The sequence below is a fragment of the Hakea prostrata genome, chromosome 1 (genome assembly GCF_041222555.1).
Source record: "Hakea prostrata isolate BN-2017 chromosome 1, UWA_Hpros_2, whole genome shotgun sequence".
Classification (NCBI taxonomy): Eukaryota; Viridiplantae; Streptophyta; class Magnoliopsida; order Proteales; family Proteaceae; genus Hakea; species Hakea prostrata.
The window spans coordinates 22,280,668-22,302,414 of NC_142600.1; the positions used below are offsets into that span (position 1 = coordinate 22,280,668).

The window sequence follows — 21,747 nt, forward strand, 5'->3', positions numbered from 1 at the left end:
CCAGCTATTCAACGTGAATTTGATATTTCAATCATCTTATATTGAATATTTTATCATACTAGTTAATATATTTTGGTATTATCTAGAATGTGTACTTTGGGGGAGGAAAGAGAGAGACACATGGATATGCATTGACTAGTATCATATCGTAAGATACTCTAAACCATACAAACCAGATTACCTCTTCTCATCCCAAAAAACAGCAAAAGAAAGGGGCGGCGGCGCAGGGGGTGGGGGTGGGGAATTACCTATTAACACACCACCACCAACAAAACCAACCGGGGCAAACCTTCCAGGAAAAAATAGGTCCTCAACACCATTTGTTTTTCCACGTTTTCAGTAATACCCCTCTAGCGCTACCAAGTGCACACAGGGACTGAATCTTTGATATAAGATACTCAATGTTATCTAGAAATTGCAAAGAAATAAAAACATTCTATACACTTGCGTGTTCTCAAAATGTTTACAAAATAGTCACTTCAGTCTTCAGGCATCAACAATTTGCTTAAAAAAAGATCATGAACTTGGGTTTTGGGGGGGGGCGGGAGATAATTTCTACACTACCAATAACATCAGACGAACATTAATTCTATAGCTGGAATGGATTACAAAGCAAATAAATCAGATTCCACCTATATATTGTCGGACTTCTAGGTGGTCCACAACTCCAAGCCCCGGAAAAAGAAGAAAAAATCGCTACATCAAGCTCAAATCAGGATCATCTTCCTCATCAATATCATTTTCATTAGATGGTCTGAATCTTTTTGCATCTCTTGGGACCATTCTAGCCTTCTTTGGTTTTCCCCTAGGGAAAAAAAATTTGTATGAGGAATTGAACACTATTATTTACAAACACGTGTACACATCATACAACAAATATGAATGGATGTGTGTGCAGTCATTCATATTCTCTGATGTAATATGATATTTGTAAATTAATGTACACATCAGTATCTAGGTTCCAGAAAAAAGTGGTTCACTAGCCTGCAATCCTCTAGTATTTCCATTGAACTAAAACTAATCAAAGGTGGCTTGGAAATTTGTGTTCTACTGTATATTTAATTGAGGTATGATATACTCACTGTCCATTTGCAGTTGCACCTCCACCCTTTGACCGTCTAGGACCAAAGTCTGACCTTCCATCTAACAAAACAAAAGAAAGAACACATTCCAGTTAAGTCAGAATGTATGTATTTACACACATAAATATTTTGTGGGAAGCCTGGGTAACAAAGCACGATAACCCCAGCTAATATCTTGTGGGGATGTGGCATGTCCAACTTGAACATGGATGTGCAATATCAGACCCATCTCAGCCATTCGTGGCCATACCACTTCCCATTTACGGGATTTTGTTTCCTTATAGAGTATAAGCAATTAAAATCTGCATTCAGAGAAACCTGCCACAAGTGGAGAGGATGGTAATTGTTCACAACATGGTAGCATGCAAATGAATTTGAATGCCAACCAAGCTGCCACATGGAAGATGAAAGGCCTTTTTCAACACATATCTGGCTAACTAAGCTACCCATAAAACTGGTGCAGCCTAATCTAATGTATGTATACACATGTCAGTGTGCCATGAGCTTACCATCTCTTCCAACTAATTGTTCTTCAGCCTGCAAATAGACCAATGAACAATATTAGGGACCAAAGTTACTCATGACAAATAAGCATGCATAATGGGGGACAGAAGAGAGTTGAAAGAAGGATAAAGAAGATAGGAGGGAAGAAGGGAAAATCTTAGAAGAATTAGTCTTGAAGAAGAAGAGAGAGAAAAACACTCAGAAGAAGAAGAAATATGAGAGAAAAGAAGGGGGCTACAAACACACGAAGCTCAAACTTTACTTCAGTTTTTCTATTCTATCCTATCCTAAATAAGCTGATTACAAGTGCTTAAAAAATGAGATTACAAATACCACCTCCCTCTCTCCCCCAAAAAAAATATCGTTAGCATCTAAGCCCAAGATGTAAAAATTATAACTTTATTGACTAAACTGCTCTTGATACTGAGATGAATTTATCTTTCTGAAGTAATAGTTTTTTTCCGAAGTAGAAATTGGGACCGAGGTCAAGGGGTGGGAGAGGGAGGTGATGCAGGACAAACTCAAGATTGAAAATGGGAAGATGGACATGTATTTCTTTCTTTTATTGATTAGAAAAACTATTTTTAAAGTTTATCTTAGCACTAAGGACATTTTTGTCAACAAATTAGAATTCTAACTAATTGGGCTAAAAATGTCAATTATTTTGAAAAGGGGTGTTATGTGTAATTTTAAATGTTCAATGGTCGAAAATGGAATTACACCATACCTCAGTGGAGGTACATGTAAATCCCCCCCCCCCTCCCTCTCTTGAGACACATCTTTACTGGAATATAAGTTGCAGAATAATTCCTAGATAAAAGAATAGTATTTAATTGAATCTCCACTTAGTAACATTGTGCTAGGATTCATCAAACATAACTTCTTGGCTAATAGGAACAACCATAGAATAGCAAATATCCAGCAATATTGGTCAAACTTGTTATCTTTGAAAGTTGATACATGAGTAGACAAGTAACAATTGGCAATTTGATTCACCGAGGTAAGATAACATAGGTCATGAAGCACCAACAGCAAGACTCAAGAGCATTCTTGTTGGTGCCATCTGTACAGCCAACTACAGTTTCAAGAAAACTATGTCTAAGTGTTGTGTAGATATTACAGTAATTGACCTTGAGAGCTTTCACAAGTAAGATCATACGGTATGCTGGTAAAACTAATGCATTCACTGAATTTTTCCTACCGAGTAGATAGTTCAGACGTTGAGATGGAAAACCAATCCAAACAAAAAACCCATCGTCTTGGTAAAGACAATAAGAGAGAAGAGGGCATAACTACATCAACAAAGTTCTTCATTCACATTTCTGATGCTCAAAGCATAATGGAAAATGACATACTAGATAGCTGTTTAAAAAAGTAATGGAACAAATAATTCACAAAGTTATATCATTTAGCCTTTTCGGCTTAAAAGTTTTGAACTTTAAGAAGTTGTGTGGTGGGAACCTAATCATGAAGGTATTAATGATCAGGAAACCAAAGTGGCCAGGATAAAAAAATAAGGGCATCTCTCTAGCTCATAACAAGTCAAAGTGGTCAGAATTTAGTCAGTCTGATTAGAATTTTATGCTGGTCGAATGTGCCCAACTAGGTGGACAATACATCCTCCAAGCTACGCCAACTCTGACAGTCGGATGCGAAGTTATGTATCTCTTACAGAATTGACAATTTCCTAGACTAAAAGTCAAGGAACAGGATATAAATGGAGATTGTTGGCCTTGATCGCTAAAAATTACAGAAATCATACAAGTAGTCCAGTTAAACCAGATAAGAGAGCAGAGAAATAAAAGTTACGATATGAGGAATGGTGGCTAGGAAACAGCCACTGAGGTCCTCTTAACCCTGTAGCACCATGCCCCTGTCAATGGAATCGAAGCATGTGATTCAAACAACAGAAAAGGAAAGACATAGTTACAGTAGAAACATGGTGAGAAGAGATTAGAAATGAAAAGCCACTGAGGTCCCCCCCCCTCCCATTCTTCTAGCCCTTGAGACCCTCTCCCACAAGCTCGGGAAACAATGGAAACTAATCTGAGAAAGAAGGAATCTTATGATTAATGTTCATTGTTTCCCAAGCTTGCACGTTACTTACATATCATGCAAATGAGAATTTTCCCTTCTTGCTCTAGGCAAATGTCTTTCTAATGGAGATCAATAATACTTCCTGAACACATGATTTTACATTTTATCTTTAACAATTGATATCACTTCTATTACCACTCTGGTTTTGGACCCATTTCGGACTCCAAAACAATGAGTCCATTCTGAAGATCATAAGAAGCAGAAATTTTTCCCTTCACCTAGTGTCCTAATCAATTGGTAAATTAACAGAGTTATCCATTATCTGGCCCTATAAGCAACAGAACTATGAAAACCTGGCTTCAGACTTAAAATTCTATAAGCAACTTGCCAATATGATAAAGCAAAGCATAGAAGTTCAATAAGTCATCAAGATAAGGCAAAGCATAAAAACCCAAGGAGTCATTAAATTAGTTTTATAGAAAAATCTTTTATATATATTGTGTTTTATTAGAAAATAAGAAATTAACTCCTCCAAAAGCTGAAGGAGGGTGGGGAAAAGAAAGAAATACAGTTGCAACTAAATACATTAAATGCAGGATACATACTGCTGGTGAGGTAACTGAAGACAATGAGAAAAGCCTATCTTCAGGCTGGAATTTCCTAGACCGCTTCAAGCTGCATGCAACATTTTCAAAAAAAATTATAAAAATTATAACAATATCCCTACAAAATTAAGATAACCATTAAGTTTGGTATCAAGAGAATCCCCCCAAAAAAAAAACATATATATTCAAGGAAAAAAGAACTCCACCCTGGGTACTTGTTTGGCTTGAGGTGGAAATTTCAGTTCAGTCTGGATACAGACCAGCGAAGGACTGGAAGCTGGGTCAAACTGCCTAGTTTTGAGGTTTTCCGAACCTCAAAAAACTGCCAGTTCTGGTTTGAGAAAGATCAAAGGGTTACTTTATTATACTTTATTTTTCTAATGAGAGACCAAATTTTAGAAACGAGAAGGGGTAGTAATGACAGTAGAAACTGCTTTATCATCCAACTATGCCTCTGGCTGCTTGTTTAAGATCTCCTAGATTTAATTGTGGTAAAATGCTACTCAAGTTTGAAATGCAATCAAGAGAACCTCTAAGAGGCGCTGGTGCCAAGTTGGCTTTTCTTTTTCTTTTTTTCCCCTCTCAAGAAGTGAAAACTTCTCTCCTACCAACCTAAGATGGAATTTGTTAACAAGCACCACCCCAACCCTAAAAGAATAAATAAATAAATAAAAAGGTGAAGGCAGGACTTGATTCAATAGTCGTTAAGGTTTAGGCATCTGAGCACCCTTGTTGGTTCACTATGTCCAGCCCCCAATTCCAATGCCATGTGCCATTGAGACTTTAGACACCATGACTAGTATGATGGCCATTCCAACACAGTCCTACCAATTGAACCAGATGGCACATTAGGGGCAAAGGAAAAGAAAAGGCTCAGATATGTTCGGGCTCAAACTTTCAGACTTTCAAATCCAAACATAAGGAAAATGTCTCTCCTAAAATAGTGGTGGGTCACCAACTAAAAATCGGAATCAAGTTTGAGGAAATAAAAAAGGCATTTAATCAGATCCAAATATTAGAGAATCAAAATAAGTCATTTATCCTTAATAGGGATCTCACACCAAACATGCTCTCCTCCAACAACTACCACTCTCCTTTCTATCTTCAGATCCCTCTTCAATGTACATATCAAATAATTTACCTGCTTCTTTTCCCTCACATGCTTTTCAGTTCTCCTGTGTACACGAAGAAGGAAAAGTGCCAGCTAAATAACTCCAAAAAAAGAAATGCATTATCAGTATGGTTTTTAGTCATGAAGAGAGGAGACGAAGAAGGAGATGGAGATGGACTGACATCTAGTTGCTCTGGTTTGGTTCTCTGTAATGAAGAGGGAAAGGGACAGAGAAGATGAAGGGAAATAAAATAAGAAAATTAAATCTCAGTACAGAAATCTCTTTTGGGAAGCAACTAATCAGTGAATCATCCGTTGGTATAGAAATTTAAATGTATTTCTCTTTTTGTTAGTTACTATTCAATTTGACATCATCACTTTTAGGAAGTCCTACTTCCAATAGGTTGTAATTCCTAGTATTAAGCTATTTGGGAAGAGACCGCCAAATATGGTTTTTGTTTATTTACTTTGCAAAATGATATTGTCAATTTAGGAACTTCCCACTTTCAGAAGATTTCATCTCATCAGAATCCAATTTTTTGGAATCCAAAATGACAAGAATACAAGGGTAAAATTGGTGTTTCATATGATTTTTAAAAAATGAGGATGACATTATCTTTTGACTTCATAATTCTAGAAGGACAAAATAGACATTAAACATCCAACCGTAACAATCACTTTAACACCATTAGAAGTAAGAGAGGCAATAGCAATTTCATAAAGGATAGGGTTATCCCTTTAATAATTAAACTATAGTATAGGGGGCAACAGTAATTATCCCTATTAGTTTCTATTTTCAGTCCACTAAGTTTATATTGATGATAAAGCTTTAGCCAAGCTATAGATAGGCCCTTACATTGCTCATGGAGGAATCCATGTTCAACAGCTAAGATAGCTGTCCATGAGAGACCCAGGTCTAAGATAGCCCATTCCCCTACCCCCATTCTTTACGAGTCAAGATCGTCTCCCCCGACGGCTATTGACCACGAATTACCCAGGGGGGCACTGGGTTAAGGTGATGGGGATTTTCTTTTTTTAATGTTTTATTATTTTTTACTTGTGGGCCCCACATAATTTGTGGTTGTAACACCGTCAGAGGAGCACTTTGTGCTCCTTGTCAAGGGATGATCCACACTCATTCTTTACTATCTTCGTATCCCCTTCTACTCATCTTTTATTTTCTACTGCTACTGTTTGCATCCGCAAGAATTCATTAAGGTCCCAAACTGAAGATCAGAATCCCTCCTCAGTTGATTCCAGAGGCTGCTACTACTGTAATCAAATATTGAAGGTTGTTGCTGTTCCTGTGATTAAGTCTTGTTGCTGCAGCTAATGAAGATCATAACTCAACAACCTATGGTCAGAATTGAATGAGATTTGAGTACTTTCTACTACTGTTTGCGCCCAAACTTGATCCCATTCCAGGACAATACATTGGCTGAATTGCTTCACATCATTATACTTTGAACCTGGATTCCCTATTCTGGAGTTATTTGGAGCTTGAACAACATATTGGGACTGTTACCCTTGGGTATACGGTCTTACATAAACTAGATTCTTGCGGAAAATCCAACTTTTGGGAGATTTTCAAATAGCCCTGTCTCTTGTGTGCTGATCTCAGAGTGGAGGATTTTTTTTTTTTCCCTCTTCATGTGGATGTTCGCACCCTGCAGTTTTAGTGTTTCACCCTGAGGCTTGGATATTATACCCTTGCTTATCAGATATTCCTCTTTGTGGTTGGATACAGCTGGGTTTTGCTCTGTGATGCATTCTCTTTAATACATAATCATGGCTGATTCTAAACCTCCTATGAATAACTTTGATGTTCAAATTACATCTATGAAGCTGAATGGAGCTTCAAATTATCTTCTCTAGGCTCAGGTAGTTAAAGTTTATATCACACCCAAATGAAGGATGCACTATCTGACTACGTCACCACCTACTACAACCTTTAATTATTGGGAGTGGATGATGGAAGATACTGCATTACATCATTAATGGTGGACTATTATGGAGTCTTCTGTGGCTGCCAACGCTATGTTTCATACTACAACCAAGGGTGACTAGGATGATCCTAAGGAGACCTACTCTCAGGATAAGAATATGACCAGAGTATATGATTTGTATGACATTTTCTCCACCAGTAAAGATAAAAGGAAAATCTGTGGTGACTACCGTAGTGCTCTAAAGGGCATGTGGGAGGAACTTATTGTGTATCAGCCCCAATACCAATTTAGGAGTTCTCAAATCTCAGTGCACTGAATTTTTTGGTTGCAGATTTGTTCTGGAGTAGACTCTGACCTATATACTGTCAAAGTTTATGAGAAGATCCACTATGAATAAGGCATGTCGCAAGATTCAACGAATTGTGCCCCTAATGTAGTCACAGATTGATAGGAGTCAACAAGAACCAATTTCCCCAGGATATTTACCAAACAAGCAAAGTTGAATGGGTCAAAATTGGATTTCTGGTTGATATTAGGGTTTGAAGATTATACGTATGATAGGAGATCAGCTAGGAACCAATTCTTCCATGATCTTCATAAATGGCAGGACGTACATGTTAGGTTGACAGCAAAACAAAAAGGAAAGCAACCATTGGTTAGGATGGGAATTATTCTGTTCCATTCAAGTTAGTGAAAATCGTGAGTATTACCCATGTATTATGCAAGTATACTGCAAAACACCCTGCCGGCCCCAGGTGCGGAAGTTGGCTGACCTTTAAAATTCTGCCAGCTTATTCAAATTTTTTAAAGAAACCTTACAAGAAAGCAAAAAATCAAGTACTTCCATTGAAGAATAAAGAGACATGTTGCAGGCTACAGCTTTCCTGACTTGTGTCTCATTGCCAACAGACTGAATAGATTACCAGGACAGGTGAAAAATAAATGTTATAAATCAGAACCAGCCGCAGAATTCCAACCAGCTAACGCAGAGATTCCCATAATGGTAAGAGTTCCGATAGCTATAAATAAATGCATGGTAAATTGGTCTATGGCACATTACCAGTAAGCTATTAAATCAAAACTTAATAGAAAATTAACCTCATATAGAAACAACTGATGCGTGTGAGGAAGTAAGCTACCACTCACAAACAGTAAGAACAAAATCTCATTGTGGAAAGTCAAATCACATACTTGGTCGTGCTCTTGGAAGAGGATAGGAACCATTCAAAACCTTTCAATACATTCCCGCACTGATTTGAATCTTGTAAGTAGCTTGTCTCTAAATCATAGACCTGGAAAGGAGCCAGAGTTCATGGATTCGTTTATCATTTCAGAAGAGAGAAAAAAAAACACCGAATATTTCATGCAAGCCGCCAAATTATCTATGGAAAGTCTTAAAAGTTTAAACTCTTGCATACTGGTATTAAAACTATTCATGAAATGTAACAGCTGGATATGGTCATGCAGTTGTAAAAATGACGAATATGGCTCCTCTGGCTATTTCCATTTTCTCCGATAAAATAAAAAACTTCATTCAAGGACTCAGAGGAACAATGCATTTCAAGATTATTTCTTCCAACCCCATTCTAAACCCTACCCGAGAAAGGAGAAAAAAAGAAGAAATTTGGCCGTCATATACAGAAAGAAACGAGGGATGGTACCTGCTTTTCTATGTTTCGAAGCTCTAAATGAAGCTTTTCTCTCTTGCTCATCAGAGAAGCGAGCATGGCCGAGGGGTTGGACGAAGCTCGTTGTCCTGAAGAAACAACATATATAAGAAACAAAAGTTCAAAACATCGATTGACAAGTAAAACCCTTTTATTCCTGGCAAACGAAAAATAAAGGATGGGTTTATCAACGGTTACCATCTGATTCCATCAGTGCGCTAATTTCCGAAACTTAAAGATTAAATCTATAGTTCCCTCTTCATGGAATTTCGAAATCTGGTTCATCCGCTCTGTCACGTTTCTACGATTTCAACCGCTAGGGCTCCCGACTCCCGCCCTTTTATCCAAGTCCCCAGCGTAAAAAGTTTTCCAAGTTCCAACGGTGAAGTCAAGAGATTTTAGGTAACGGTTTGCGTGCCGGAATCACCGTTTGATTCCGAAACTATAAATGAAACCACATTATTAATTATTAATTATATAAATATTAATCTTGCTTTCACAAAATACCCCCAGTGTTTCGGTACTTTTTCTTTATTTGTAATTTCTCTTTTTTCAAGAAGGGGTGGGGAAGATTTCAGATACCCAAAAATGTATGTTAAATTTGGACGATGCAACACTTCATAAATAAATTTTAAATTATCTTTAATTTCTGGTGACTTTTTTCTTTTTTTTGGCAAAGAATCCCTTGTGATTTGATAGGTGTTGCCTTAATACAATAGAATCCTAAATTTGGAATCCATGCTTCCACTAATGCTAATTGTGGCATAACTCTTGGGATAATTTGAAATCTTTTATTTTTTCTTAGAATGATTCTTTTCTTTTAGTGGGCGATTTTAATGAAGTTATTTTACCTCTGGAAAAGAAGGGAGAAAGTGCCTTTCATCTTCCTTAATTAGCTGCTTCCTTTCGCCATTTGTGTTTTGATTTTGCCCTTCATGGTCTCTTTTTCCCTGAATCATGTTTTACTTGGCCTAACAAATAGAAGGGGAAATACATTATTAGAGAGAAATTGGATAGGACTCTTTTGTTGGATTCTTAGATCAAGTGTTTTCCTAGTTCTAAGGCGAAAAAATTGGTTGTTATCGATCGAACCATAACCCTCTATTACTGTATTCCCTCCCCTTTCTCTTGCTTTCGAAAACTGTTCCATTACCAAGATGCTTGGTTTTCTCACCAAGATTTCTTTGATTTTTGTTCTTCTTCTTGGTCCTCTCTTCATAGCCCTTCTCACCCAAAAAAATCGTCATTCTTGGAGTTATTCTTAAAGTTGGAATAGGAAGGTGTTTGGAAGGATTGATAAACTTAAAAATATCCTCTTTTTTGAGTGTTTATTGGAAGAGGACCTTCTTGAGGGAAGATCTAGTTCCTTGGTTTCCCATCTTTCATGGCTTGTTGAAGCTGAAGAAATCTTTTGGTTTTCAAAATCAAAAAGTAATTACATCTCTAGTGGTGACAGTAATACTCATTTTTACCACTCGACGATTTAAGTGCATCAAAACATAAATAATATTTGCTTCCTCGTAAATGAAAATGGCAAGAGAATCACCAACCCAAGGGACATTGCCATTGAATTTGCTCACTTTTTAAGGATCTCTTCGCTTCTATTAATCTTCTTGTCCTTTGAGGAGTTTTTGTTTGACCCATGTGTGTCGGATAGTGAAAGAAGCTCCCTTCCTTCTCCGCCCTCCACCCAAGAAATTAAGGAGGTGATTTTTGCACTCAAAACTTTTAAAGCCCCCAATGTGATGGCTTGCAGGCTATTTTCTATCAAAGATTCTGGAACTTGTTAAATTCTAGTCTTTCTGGCTTCATCACTAGTTTTTTCAATTCTAAGTCAATGCCCTTTGGTGTCAATCACACTCTAATTAGTTTAATCCCAAGGTGCAAGAGGCGTCTTTGATGAGTCAATTTAGACCTATTAGTTTGTGCAACGTGACTTATATGATTATTGCCAAACTTGTTGCTAATAGGTTCAAACCTTTTCTTGAAGGATTCATTTTTCTTTTCTAGGGTGCCTTTGTTCCTAGAAGACAAATCAATGATAACATTATTATGGCTCACAAAGTTTTCTACTTCTTGAGGAATAATAAGAAAGGGAAAGAGGGGTTTGTAGTGGTTAAATTGGACTTATCTAAAGCCTACGATAGAGTGGAGTGGGGTCTTCTACTAAGGATGCTTAGATTTCTAGGCTTTGGGGAGGAGTGGGCTTCTCTTGTTTCGTCCCTTATTTCCTTTGCTTCTTTTTCTCCATTAAATTAGAAGGCAACCTGTTTGCTTTCTTCACCTCTTCTAGGGGGACTTAGACAAGGATGTCCCCTCAATCCTTAAATTTTTCTTTACTTTATGGAGGTTCTTTTAAGAATTCTAGGAGCTTATAGGGACCTAGGTTATTTCAAGGGTGTTAAAATAGCGAGAAGGGCCCAAAAATTACTCATTTGTTTTTTCGCCAACGATGCTTTTATTTTTTGTAGAGCAAATGACACGGATATTTCATTTGTTAAAGCCGCTCTTGACCACTTTGCTAATCTTTCTAGTCAATGCATTAATTTTGACAAGAGCAGTATTTTCTTAAGCTCTAATGTCCCTCAGATGGTTAGACCAGTCTTAATAAGGCCTTGGGACTTCTAGAAATGAGTATTTACAGTAAATACCTAGGGACCTGCCTTTTCCTCTCTATGTCTAAGGTGAAGGACTTCCATTTCATCATTGACAAAGTTTCTAGGAAGCTGACTGCTTGGAAGGCCAATAGCTAGTCTTACGCTAGAAGGGTCGTGCTTATTAAATAAGTTCTTTCCTCTATTCCTTCGTTTCAAATGGGATTTTTTTTGAGTTGCCTAGTTCTGCTTGCTTTAAGTTGGATTCTTTAGCCCTTCAATTCTATAATGGAAATTCTGCCGATTGCAAAAAAGTTTCCACCATTAGGAATTAACCTTTTCAAACCTTCCTACATGGGTGGGGCAAGGATTGGAGATGCTCGCACCAATAATGTTGCTCTTCTTCACAAGCTTGATTGGAGGCTCATCATTGAACCTTCTTCCATTTGGACCCAAGTTATTAGAGATAAGTATTTTCACCCATCCTCACTATTTGACCCAAAACTTGGAAAAGAAAAAGGTTCCAGAGTGTGGGCTAGGATCTCCAAAGCGCTCCCTTCCCCCAAATCCTTTACTCTAAGGCCTATTGGTAAGGGTGATTCTACCTACTTTTGGCATGATCCTTGGATTCCTTCAATTCCCACTCACTCAATCCCCTCCTCTATTCCTAGAAATAATTCTCTTAGTCTTGTTAAGGATGTGACAAGTCTTGGAGGGTGGGATTTGAATCATTTGTTCGCAGTTGCCTAACTTATTACCTAGGCATTTTATTTTTAAAATCTTAAATGTCTGATGTTGGGAGGATTCTTGGCATTACTCTCTTATTAAATTTTTTTCTACTAAGATGCTATTTGTTTCTTTATTACCTAATGGTGAAGATACTAATATTAATATCATGAAATTCTAGAAGCTGTTTAATTGCTGGAAGTTGCATCCTAGATTTAAAACATTATTGTGGAGGGTGCTAAACAATGGATTGTTAGTTAAGAAAAATGCCAAAAATGAAACCATTCGGGTAAACTTCTTGGCACATTTTCTCTGTTGTAGCTTTTCCAAACATTTGATGGCAGTGGGTCTCCTTGGCCTAAGAGCTAAACACATGAAAGCCGAATCTATGATTGATTTAGGGGATCCACATGTCTTGTCGGTTTTAGCCATTTCTTTTTTCTACATTTGAAAATCTAGACATGAAGTGGAATTCTTTAATAAGAAAGCTTTTGAATTAAGGAAACAAGGTGCAAACCCCCAAAGGTCTCTTCACCCTAGTTGAGGAAGAAACACAAATTGAGCCTGAAAATTTAGAATCTAGGGATTTCAGTTTTGAAAATTTTTATTGAAAACTTGTTAAAAAAGGTACTTTAATTACTGTAGGACGAGATGTCAAGAGGAGCGAAATTGGAAAAGGAGAACAACTATCGGGGAAGAAGGAAGGTGTCCATTCCAGGGAGAACGGCACCAAACCTATGTCTAAGTGTGTTCAAGAAGGGTTGACTTACGGATGGAAGACTTGTTTAGGCTTAGATATTTTGTGTCAGGAAGTTTGGTCTAATTGTAATGAACTTATGGATCTTGTTCGTAGACTTGGGCCTTTGGAGTTAATCCTTATTTTGTATTTTTTTGTAGATATGTAACATGTATCCCAACATCACATTAAATTGTTGAAATTCATTTATAAGTCACATCAAATGGTTATTTGATTATGTTAGGACAAGGAAATGGACCATCCATCTATCTTTAGGAAAAGAACCGCTCTTGCTTACTTCAATTTAATTTTTGTTTTTCAAAAATAAAAAATTGGCCTAAATTTTTTTTTTTTGATTAAGAACAATATTCAGCTGTTAAAATTTAAATTAGTTTTGCAATAATTGCACTAAACATGGTAGATAGTTCACTGATATTATTGGTTCTTTTGTCGAGCCTCGAAAAAGCAAATTAACAAATAATATTTATATTATATCTTTTTCAAAATGTCAATATAGATGAACTCTACAATGTTTGTACTCGTCTAATCCTAGAACCTGGTCCAGGACTTTTATACTTGCTTTACTATTTAAATGAATTTTTTTTCATAAAAAAATAATAAAAATGAACACATTAGTAAAAACATAAACACATTGGTTGATGTGATGATTTTTAAATATAAGAAACCGACAAACAAGAAAAATGCTAAAAGAAAAGATGCAAATGCACTTAGTGGTAGTATTATTATTATTATTTATGGATGAGATTTTCCAATATGAAAGATACAAGGCCATAAATTGTTGGGAAAATTACGTGATTAGTTGATTTTAGGTTTTCCCTTATAAAAATAGTCACTCAGTGTTTTACTTTACAAAATTAACCAAAAACTAAGTTTGCATTTACAAAACTAGCCAAAATATTAATTTTCACCTCTAAAACTAATCACATTGAGCTGAAAAATCACTATGTTGTCCAAAAGGGAAAAATCATTATTTTTCATACCCTTTGGACATTTTTACCTCTATTTCGGTATGGTCAATTTTAGTGGTAAAAATATCCTAAGAGGTGAAAAAACACTATTCTGGCTTGTTTTGTAAATGCAAACTCAGTTTTAATTAGTTTTGTAAAGTAAAACATTGAGTGATTAGTTTTGTAAGGAGAAATCTAAATGCAGCTAATCACGTAATTTTTCCTAAATTGTTCTACCATCATGTGCATGAGATTTTTTTTCCAGATATTTGACAGGTTTTTTAGGGCTTTTTTTTATCTTCTTTTTTTTTGATCAATTCTCATTTTATTTGTTGCACATTCAAAATGATTGAATACAAGAATCTGTCTACAGGGTTAAAAATGAAAAAAAATTGATAATTTTTATTTAGAATTAATTATGGAATGAAAAATAAGTTTTAATATGTCTAAAATTTGATGAATAATGATAATGAAATTTGAGAGCATATCCTTAAGATTTGGGAGTGAAAAAAATGAGAAACAATAGAGTTTTCATAAAAAGAATGTTTGTATATTACTATACCCTCATTATGCATTTGGACTTTGAATGGTTTGCTCAAAAAATGAATAGAATTAGTTCTTTTACCTATAATTCATAATAGACAAAAAATCTATCATAGATTATGAGTTAATTTTTTAAAACAAAAATATAATTTTAAATAGATACTCTAAATACATTAAAAGAATAAAAAATATCAAAAAATTAGAATTAGAATTGATACGAGAAAGGCCCATAGCGTCTTACTTGAACTTCAACTTTGTAAAGACAGTAATATTCCAATGGCTTTAGATCTAAAGCAGAAATATGCTCTATATTACTGTTACTTTAGTTTAAAATGTAAAATTATACTTTTGGCTAATGTAATCTTTTCATATTTCTTGAAAAAAGTAAGTGTAAATTGTACACAGATTTTGTTTTCTTTATATTTTTACTGATTTTCCATTTTATGGCATGATTTATATGTTCTTTTTATTATTTTTTAAAGAATTAAACAGAATGTTATCAACAAAAGAGTTTATAATAATAATAAGATAATAAGAGATGAAGTGACTAAGTGAAGTGAATATTAAGTCAATAAAGCAAAAAGAAGTGAAGTGAGGAAGACACGGACAACTGGACCAGGCTATAGAAGAGTTTTTATTTTATTTTTATATTTATAGAAATTAAAAAATGTTGTTGAAGATTTGAACATATCTCTTACCATTCTCATCCTTTATGATTCCTGTAATTTCTATCTAAAATTGTGATGTGTAATAATTATTATATTAATTATTACAATTAATATTTAAATAAAAATTAAATCTAATAAGATTTTAAGGGCCTGTTTGGTTACATGAATCCAGAGATTTCAAATGGACGAACGAGAATATACCCGGAAAAAGATCAGAAACAGACACCCAACACAAAAGGAGGATTAGGGGGGGAAACGAGATTCAAAAAGCTACATGACATTCCAAAATCCGTTGATCAAATAAACTTTTAGGATAAATCCATAGATTTAATTACACAACCAAACATCTAATTTTATAAATTATAACTCCATAGATTTGAAATTTATAGATTTGAAATCTCTAGATATTGAAATCTCCAGACTTATGTAACCAGCCCTAAAATTAAGCATAAAAGAAGAGAGACGAAATTGAGCAAAATTTTAGGAATTTATTAGATTTAATTCTTGGGTTTAAATTGTGACGAATAATTAATTATCACGTGTTGCAACTTGTAATCTTAAATAAGAATTACAAGAAATTAAAAGGGTGAGAATTGTATCGAGTGTGAACCTAATTTAAGAATCCGGATCATTACCCCGACGGTTTTTCCACCATAAAAACGGTGGGTTGGACCTCTGAAAAATATTAAAAAAAAAAACACTCCCATCACCACCGCTGGCCCCCTGTTTTTTGTGGTGGTAAGCCGTCGGGGAGAACAACGGGTCGCTGATCCGGATTCCTATTTTAAAGGCGCTAACATACGCTATTCATTTGGAATGATCCCCCCGGAGCACAGAGGCTCCCCGACGGGCCCACCACACAAAACGGGGGCCCACGGGTAAAATGTAATTTTTTTTTGTGTTTTTCCAAAAAGTGTTTTCACCGTGGGCCCCACTGCTTTGTGTGGTCAGGAACCGTCGGGGGAGCACTTTGTGCTCCCCATCGGGGGAGCTGATCCGGACTCATTCATTTGCGGGTGAAAAAGAAAAATTGAAAAAAGATTCTTTCTTTCCATAAAACCCAAAAGAAAAATAAAATAAAATTAAGTAATAATAATAATTAAAAAGAAAAGAGTCTTAAATGAAAAGGCAAGCATTCAGAAGGTACAGTACAGAATCACTTTTTCTTTTGCTTTCCGATAGAATAAGAATAAAAGCCATATACCTAAGAGACGCGGAGAATGGACAACGATTGTGTTATCTAAGCCATTTAAAGTTCAGGTCAGTTTGGCTGAGATATATATCCACACCGTTTATTCATTACACCGTGCATTTAGTCGGTGTCAGTGGGACCGTCAGAATGGGATAAATTCCTAGGGAAAATATTTCTACAAAACCAATTATAATAATAAAAAGATAAAAAAGGAAAACAAATTATATCTCACGACAAAAGTCACAAAAGTGGTTCCACCGCCCAGCACTAGAAAGTAGAAAGTAGAGATCCTCTCGCTGGGGGCGCTGAGCTGGCGCTGAGCAGATGCTTTACCTGCCTTGTCCCCAACTTTTTACTTGCTTACGATTTACGCAGCGTTTCGAATCGGAATAAAAGGAAGCGTTGGGTGTCTGGGTGGTCCTCCCTCATTTATATATACTTCCTTCCGTGCCCAGAATGGTGTCGTGTACCCAAAGCAGCTTTTCTTCTTTCGCTACTTTCAAGCTATACGGTATACATAATACATTTTACCAAAAAAAAAAGTATACATAATACATTACATTACGTCCCTGCCTTCCGTGGGCTTCTGGGCTTGGACTATCAGGTTTATTGGGCCAACTCTTGAATCTTACTTTCGTTACTTCATTTGATTGGAAGGAAAATACAATACAAATTTCCCCTTAAAGAAAGTATGATAGATTTTGATCAAGGGTCACGATAACGAAGGAAGATGAAGGTACCATTGATGGGCTTCAGTAAGAAATCTGAGCCCCACCCACCCTCGATTGCTAAGGATTGTACCATATCGGTTCGTATCTTTACTGATTGATACATACGAAACGGCAAGAATATGGATTGGTTTGACGGTACATTCGTAAAAAAAAAAATCTCCGACGGCTCGCCTCATAAGTCAGATCTTCTATTTATTACACTGTTCTCCATTTAATATTTTATTATCAATTATTTCCCAATTTTGTTTTTTTCCGTCTTCGTTTCCTTTATACGTGCACTGTGAAGGCTCTTTGGGACTTCAGACTAAAACCAGCAGGTTTCCGCTGGTTTCGTATTTTCTCATCTTAACTTTCCTTTCCCTTCCTTGTTGTGTCTTTGCTTGCGAATTGCGATTCTTAGCCATGTCGTTCAGAGGAGGAGTAAGATTTCAATTCCTTTGTCCATCTTTAATCATTTTAGTTTTGCTGCAACTGATTCACTGGAAATCGGACTCTTTAGCTTCTGAAAATTGAAGATCTTTGTGAAAATTTGGGAGAAATTGTTTATTTTCTGAAACTCTATGATTAGATAAGATGGAACTTTGTGAAAACTAGTGCATGCAGTGTTTGAAAGTTAGATTGTGTTTTAGTTTTTATAGTTTCATCAGTATCTGGTTAGATTGTGTTTTAGTTTTTATAGTTTCATCAGTATCTGGTTTCCTTGGATTTGATCTCTTAGACGACCAGCAGAGTTCTACTAGATCATAGATTCTTTTGTGGAACCAGAGAACAACTCGCCGTCCCCTAATATTTTTTAGTTTAACTGTAAATTAAGCAACTTTCTGTTGTAGTTAATTTGCCGTTGCATGATCTCTTCGTATTTGTGATGGAGGATGACGTTCACAAGATTCTGGTGTGAAATTGGTGTTTTTTCTATCCGAATTATTGTAGATTTCGATGAATATCGTGCTCGTTTGCTGCTTATGCCAGTAACGTTAGGTAAATCCTGGCAAAGATTTTTTTCCCCTTATTTCAGTATTTGTTCGCTGTATCTGTTCTAAACTTGTCCGCGATCTGCTGGTACTAGTTTTCCGGCGGGTTTTTTTTTGGGGGCGGGGGGGGGGGGGTTCATCTGGAATTTCTAGTTTTTCTCCCTCCGGTTTCTTCCCTCCAGATCGCATAAAATCTGGTAAAGATTCAGCTCTCTTTCACCATCGCCCCCCAACACAACCCTAACACCCCCAAAAAAAAAAAAAAAAAAAAAAGAGGAAAAAGGAAAAAGGAAGTGAGAAAATTTCTTTCCCTCTGGTTAGTTAAGCTGCAAATGTTTGTTTTTCTGGAGTGTAACTTTTATAGTTTGTACTTTGTAAAAAATCTGCTTATTTTTTGGTGTTAGGTCTACCTGTGAACAATTTGTTACCAATTCTTGGATATATAATATATTTACTTTGTGGTCATAGTCTGTTTCTATGGTGAAATATTAACCTTATGTTGAGCGACACGATGGATTTAGAGTTTCTGCTTTCTTTCCCCTGAATTGGAGTGGTAAGTATTCATGGATTGGGCTTTGGTTTGCAGCTGAATGCAGCTTCTGGCCTTGGAGTTGCTGATCACAGTAAAAATGCATTTATGGAACTGAAAAGGAAGAAGGTGCATCGTTATGTGATATTTAAAATTGATGAAAAGAAGAAGGAAGTTGTGGTTGAGAAGACAGGAGGTCCGGCTGAGAATTATGATGATTTCACAGCAGCGATGCCAGACAATGACTGCCGTTATGCAGTTTATGACTTTGATTTTGTGACCTCTGAGAATTGCCAAAAGAGCAAGATCTTCTTCATTGCATGGTTAGCTTCTACTCTTCTAATCTTGAGGCCCATGTATCTTGGTTTCTGTTTTTTAAAGCATTATATCCTGCTAAAGTTCTTCATTACTCAGAGTTGAGGGTTTATTCATTACGATGCCACTTTTTGAAGGTTTGAGTTCTTTATTGCTCTAATGTCTGCTGTCAGCTGTTATAAATATTTGCATGAAAATATGTCTCCAGTGTATAGTAGATTCTAGACTTGTTTTCCCCTAGTCTTATTCTATTGTTTTCTTACATAGTTACATTGCCTTCTTGTTTAGCAGTGGCATCTAGACTGTTTTCAGTGAGAATGAATAAGCGGTAGCTTCTGGACTTGTTTTACCCCTAACCTTAATGTATTTTTTTCTTACATAGTTACACTGCATTCTTGTTTAGCAGTGGCATCTAGACTGTTTTCAGTGAGAATGAATTAGCAGCCTCTTTTTTTTGGGGTGGCTTCTCACTTGATGTATAGTTTCAATGTGTGTGTGTTTGTGTTCTTTCCACGATCCTAGAAGAAATATTTCATACATGCTCTTGTACTCCTGGATTTTGGAAGACAAGAATGAACTCAGCTGCATTACTAGTCAGTTTTGTGATATTTAAAGTTGTAAGACGCATCATTTCTTTCATTGGTTATTCTGTAAATGCAGGTGTGATCCATTTAAAGCAATGAGAATTTTCTAAAATAGGCTTTATAGCCCTTCATGTAGGTTTCCCCTGTGGTCTTAAGGTGTATGTACCGTTTTCTTAAGTTGTTCCTAAAAAAGGGCAAGCCTGGTGCCAAAAGCTTCTACACAAAGAAAGTCCAGAGAGACAATTTTCCTATGTCACCTTATCCCAACAATTTTTGCTGAGAGTTTATTTTGATTCTTAAGTTGCTCCTACTCATTTTCATTTTTAATCATTAGTTTATACTGAACTTCCTATTTTGTTGAACAGTTTGAATAAGGGGGACACTACCCTTCTTACTCTATGCTAGTGTATGAGTGGTTTAGGTTAAGTGACTTTGGACTTCCACATCTCCATTCTGAGTAACTACAGGGGTCTACTCATCATCATGGTCACTTAATTCCTAGTCACCATAAGGTTTGCTTATGATTCCAGTTTAGTTTGGATGAATAGGTGTTTTGTTGGTGTGATGGAGAGGACAAGATTCTTTGATGCCCAACTTGTATTATCAGGATGCAACTGTTGAAAGTTGCCTTGGTGGTTACAGCTAGGGGCTCCACATCTTGAGGAGGGGAAGGTTTTCATCATCTGACTATCTGACCCTAGCAAACTACTTTTGATTTGTTGGATCATTTCTACCCTATAACCAACTGCTCTTGAAGTTGGTTTATTAGGTATGGGAGGTTAGCCTGTAAAGGGCTTTTTTTTCTTTTCTTTTTCTGGAAAGATTATCAAAGAAGTTTTGGTTCAAAGGGAAGGTGGCTTTTTTTCCCCTGGGTCAATGAAGTGCATGTTAAGTTCTATAAAAACTTTAAGTTTGAATTTCTGCTGGTGAGATAGATTGCTTGGATTTCTCTGTGCAAGAAGGTCCTTGTTGGGTTTTGCAACTTCTCAAGCAGGTAAAAATTGTATTTACATCTGTCTAGAATCATTGATTCTCTTGTCCTGGAAGATTGGCCTATGAGGATTATAAGTGCACAACTCGCCAAGGTCTCAGTTCTGGCCTGAACATATGGAATTTCTTGTTATCTCTATAATCTCTATAAATTAATGACTGTTGTTTCACGTCAGATTAAAATAACCAAAGAATGACCTGCTTTAAAACGTTTGCTAGGGATAGAGAACTTGTTTTGAGTAATTTCATTTTGCTTACTCATCTCATTATGTGATATACAAACTGGCCAGGTCACCCTCAATTTCACGGATCCGTTCTAAGATGCTGTATGCAACTTCCAAGGACAGGTTCAGGAGAGAGCTTGATGGCATCCACTATGAGATTCAGGCTACTGACCCTACCGAAATGGATCTTGAAGTGATCAGAGACCGTGCAAACTGAACATTCTCTTTTGGTTCAGGGGGTTTTGCATCAAAGACCGGCGAGGCTTTTGCTGGTCAAGAAAGAAAAGGGCTTCACTGCTTAACTTAGTTACTGATATGTGCAGTATCTGTTTCTGACGTTGGATATGTGGCTTAAGGCTTAAATCATTAAATAAATTAGAATCTGGGAAGGCTGATGGGGTTAGGGGGAGCACTTGTCAAGACATTGAGCGATGGGAATTCTTTGGCTTCCTTTTTAATCATGTGATGCTTCTCAGATCCATTTAGGTTTGGTGGATACTGGTTATTGTCTCTGGAGATATATTATATATGAAATGGGTGTTCTACTTACTAGCACCGACTTTACCTCATTGCATTGGCATGTGGCATGTGCACTTTGCGAGTGTGTTATGGTTTCTGCTCTGGATTAACCTGGCAAATGGCAGTTCTGTAGCTGGAACAGATATCATTTTAGGGCGAGGAGCGAGTCCTATTCGTCTGGTGGATGGCATTGGCATCTAATTGGAAGCTGCGTTGTGAAGGTGCAAATTTGGCTGGTCCGACTTCGTCTTGGTCTACCTCCAATTTAAAACGGGTTCGTTCGAGTGTAAATTTCTCTGACTAAGGTGGTCTTCAGTAGGGACAGGTCGGTTTAGTGCCGCATCTAATTTTTGTCTCACATCTGACTACCCTGTCAAACCGCCCCTTCACCACGCTGTGTTCACGTGCCATACCCCTAAACTTAAAAGTCCTATTCAAATTTCTCACCTCTATAGTCATCAATGTCTGCAGCACTCCAATTTTTATTTTCTCGATCCAGAATAAT

The 21,747-nt window shown here is 36.5% G+C and overlaps 2 protein-coding genes across 2 annotated transcripts; one reads left to right on the forward strand and one right to left on the reverse strand.

Moving 5' to 3' along the window:
- Positions 1 to 365: 365 nt before the first annotated feature.
- On the reverse strand, positions 366 to 9,355 carry LOC149028279 (histone acetyltransferase subunit NuA4-domain protein). The gene is made up of 7 exons (XM_089135724.1): positions 9,151 to 9,355; positions 8,947 to 9,041; positions 8,477 to 8,577; positions 4,229 to 4,298; positions 1,592 to 1,619; positions 1,083 to 1,143; positions 366 to 805 (listed from the first exon to the last, which is right to left on the reverse strand). The coding sequence occupies exons 1-7, from the start codon at positions 9,161 to 9,163 to the stop codon at positions 697 to 699; spliced, it is 477 nt and encodes a 158-aa protein (XP_088991850.1). The 5' UTR covers positions 9,164 to 9,355; the 3' UTR covers positions 366 to 696.
- A 7,982-nt stretch (positions 9,356 to 17,337) lies between these two features.
- LOC149028280 (actin-depolymerizing factor-like) lies at positions 17,338 to 21,272 on the forward strand. The gene is made up of 3 exons (XM_089135730.1): positions 17,338 to 17,530; positions 18,668 to 18,933; positions 20,790 to 21,272. Exons 1-3 carry the CDS (start codon positions 17,513 to 17,515, stop codon positions 20,938 to 20,940), a joined length of 435 nt encoding a protein of 144 aa, XP_088991856.1. The 5' UTR covers positions 17,338 to 17,512; the 3' UTR covers positions 20,941 to 21,272.
- Positions 21,273 to 21,747: the final 475 nt, after the last annotated feature.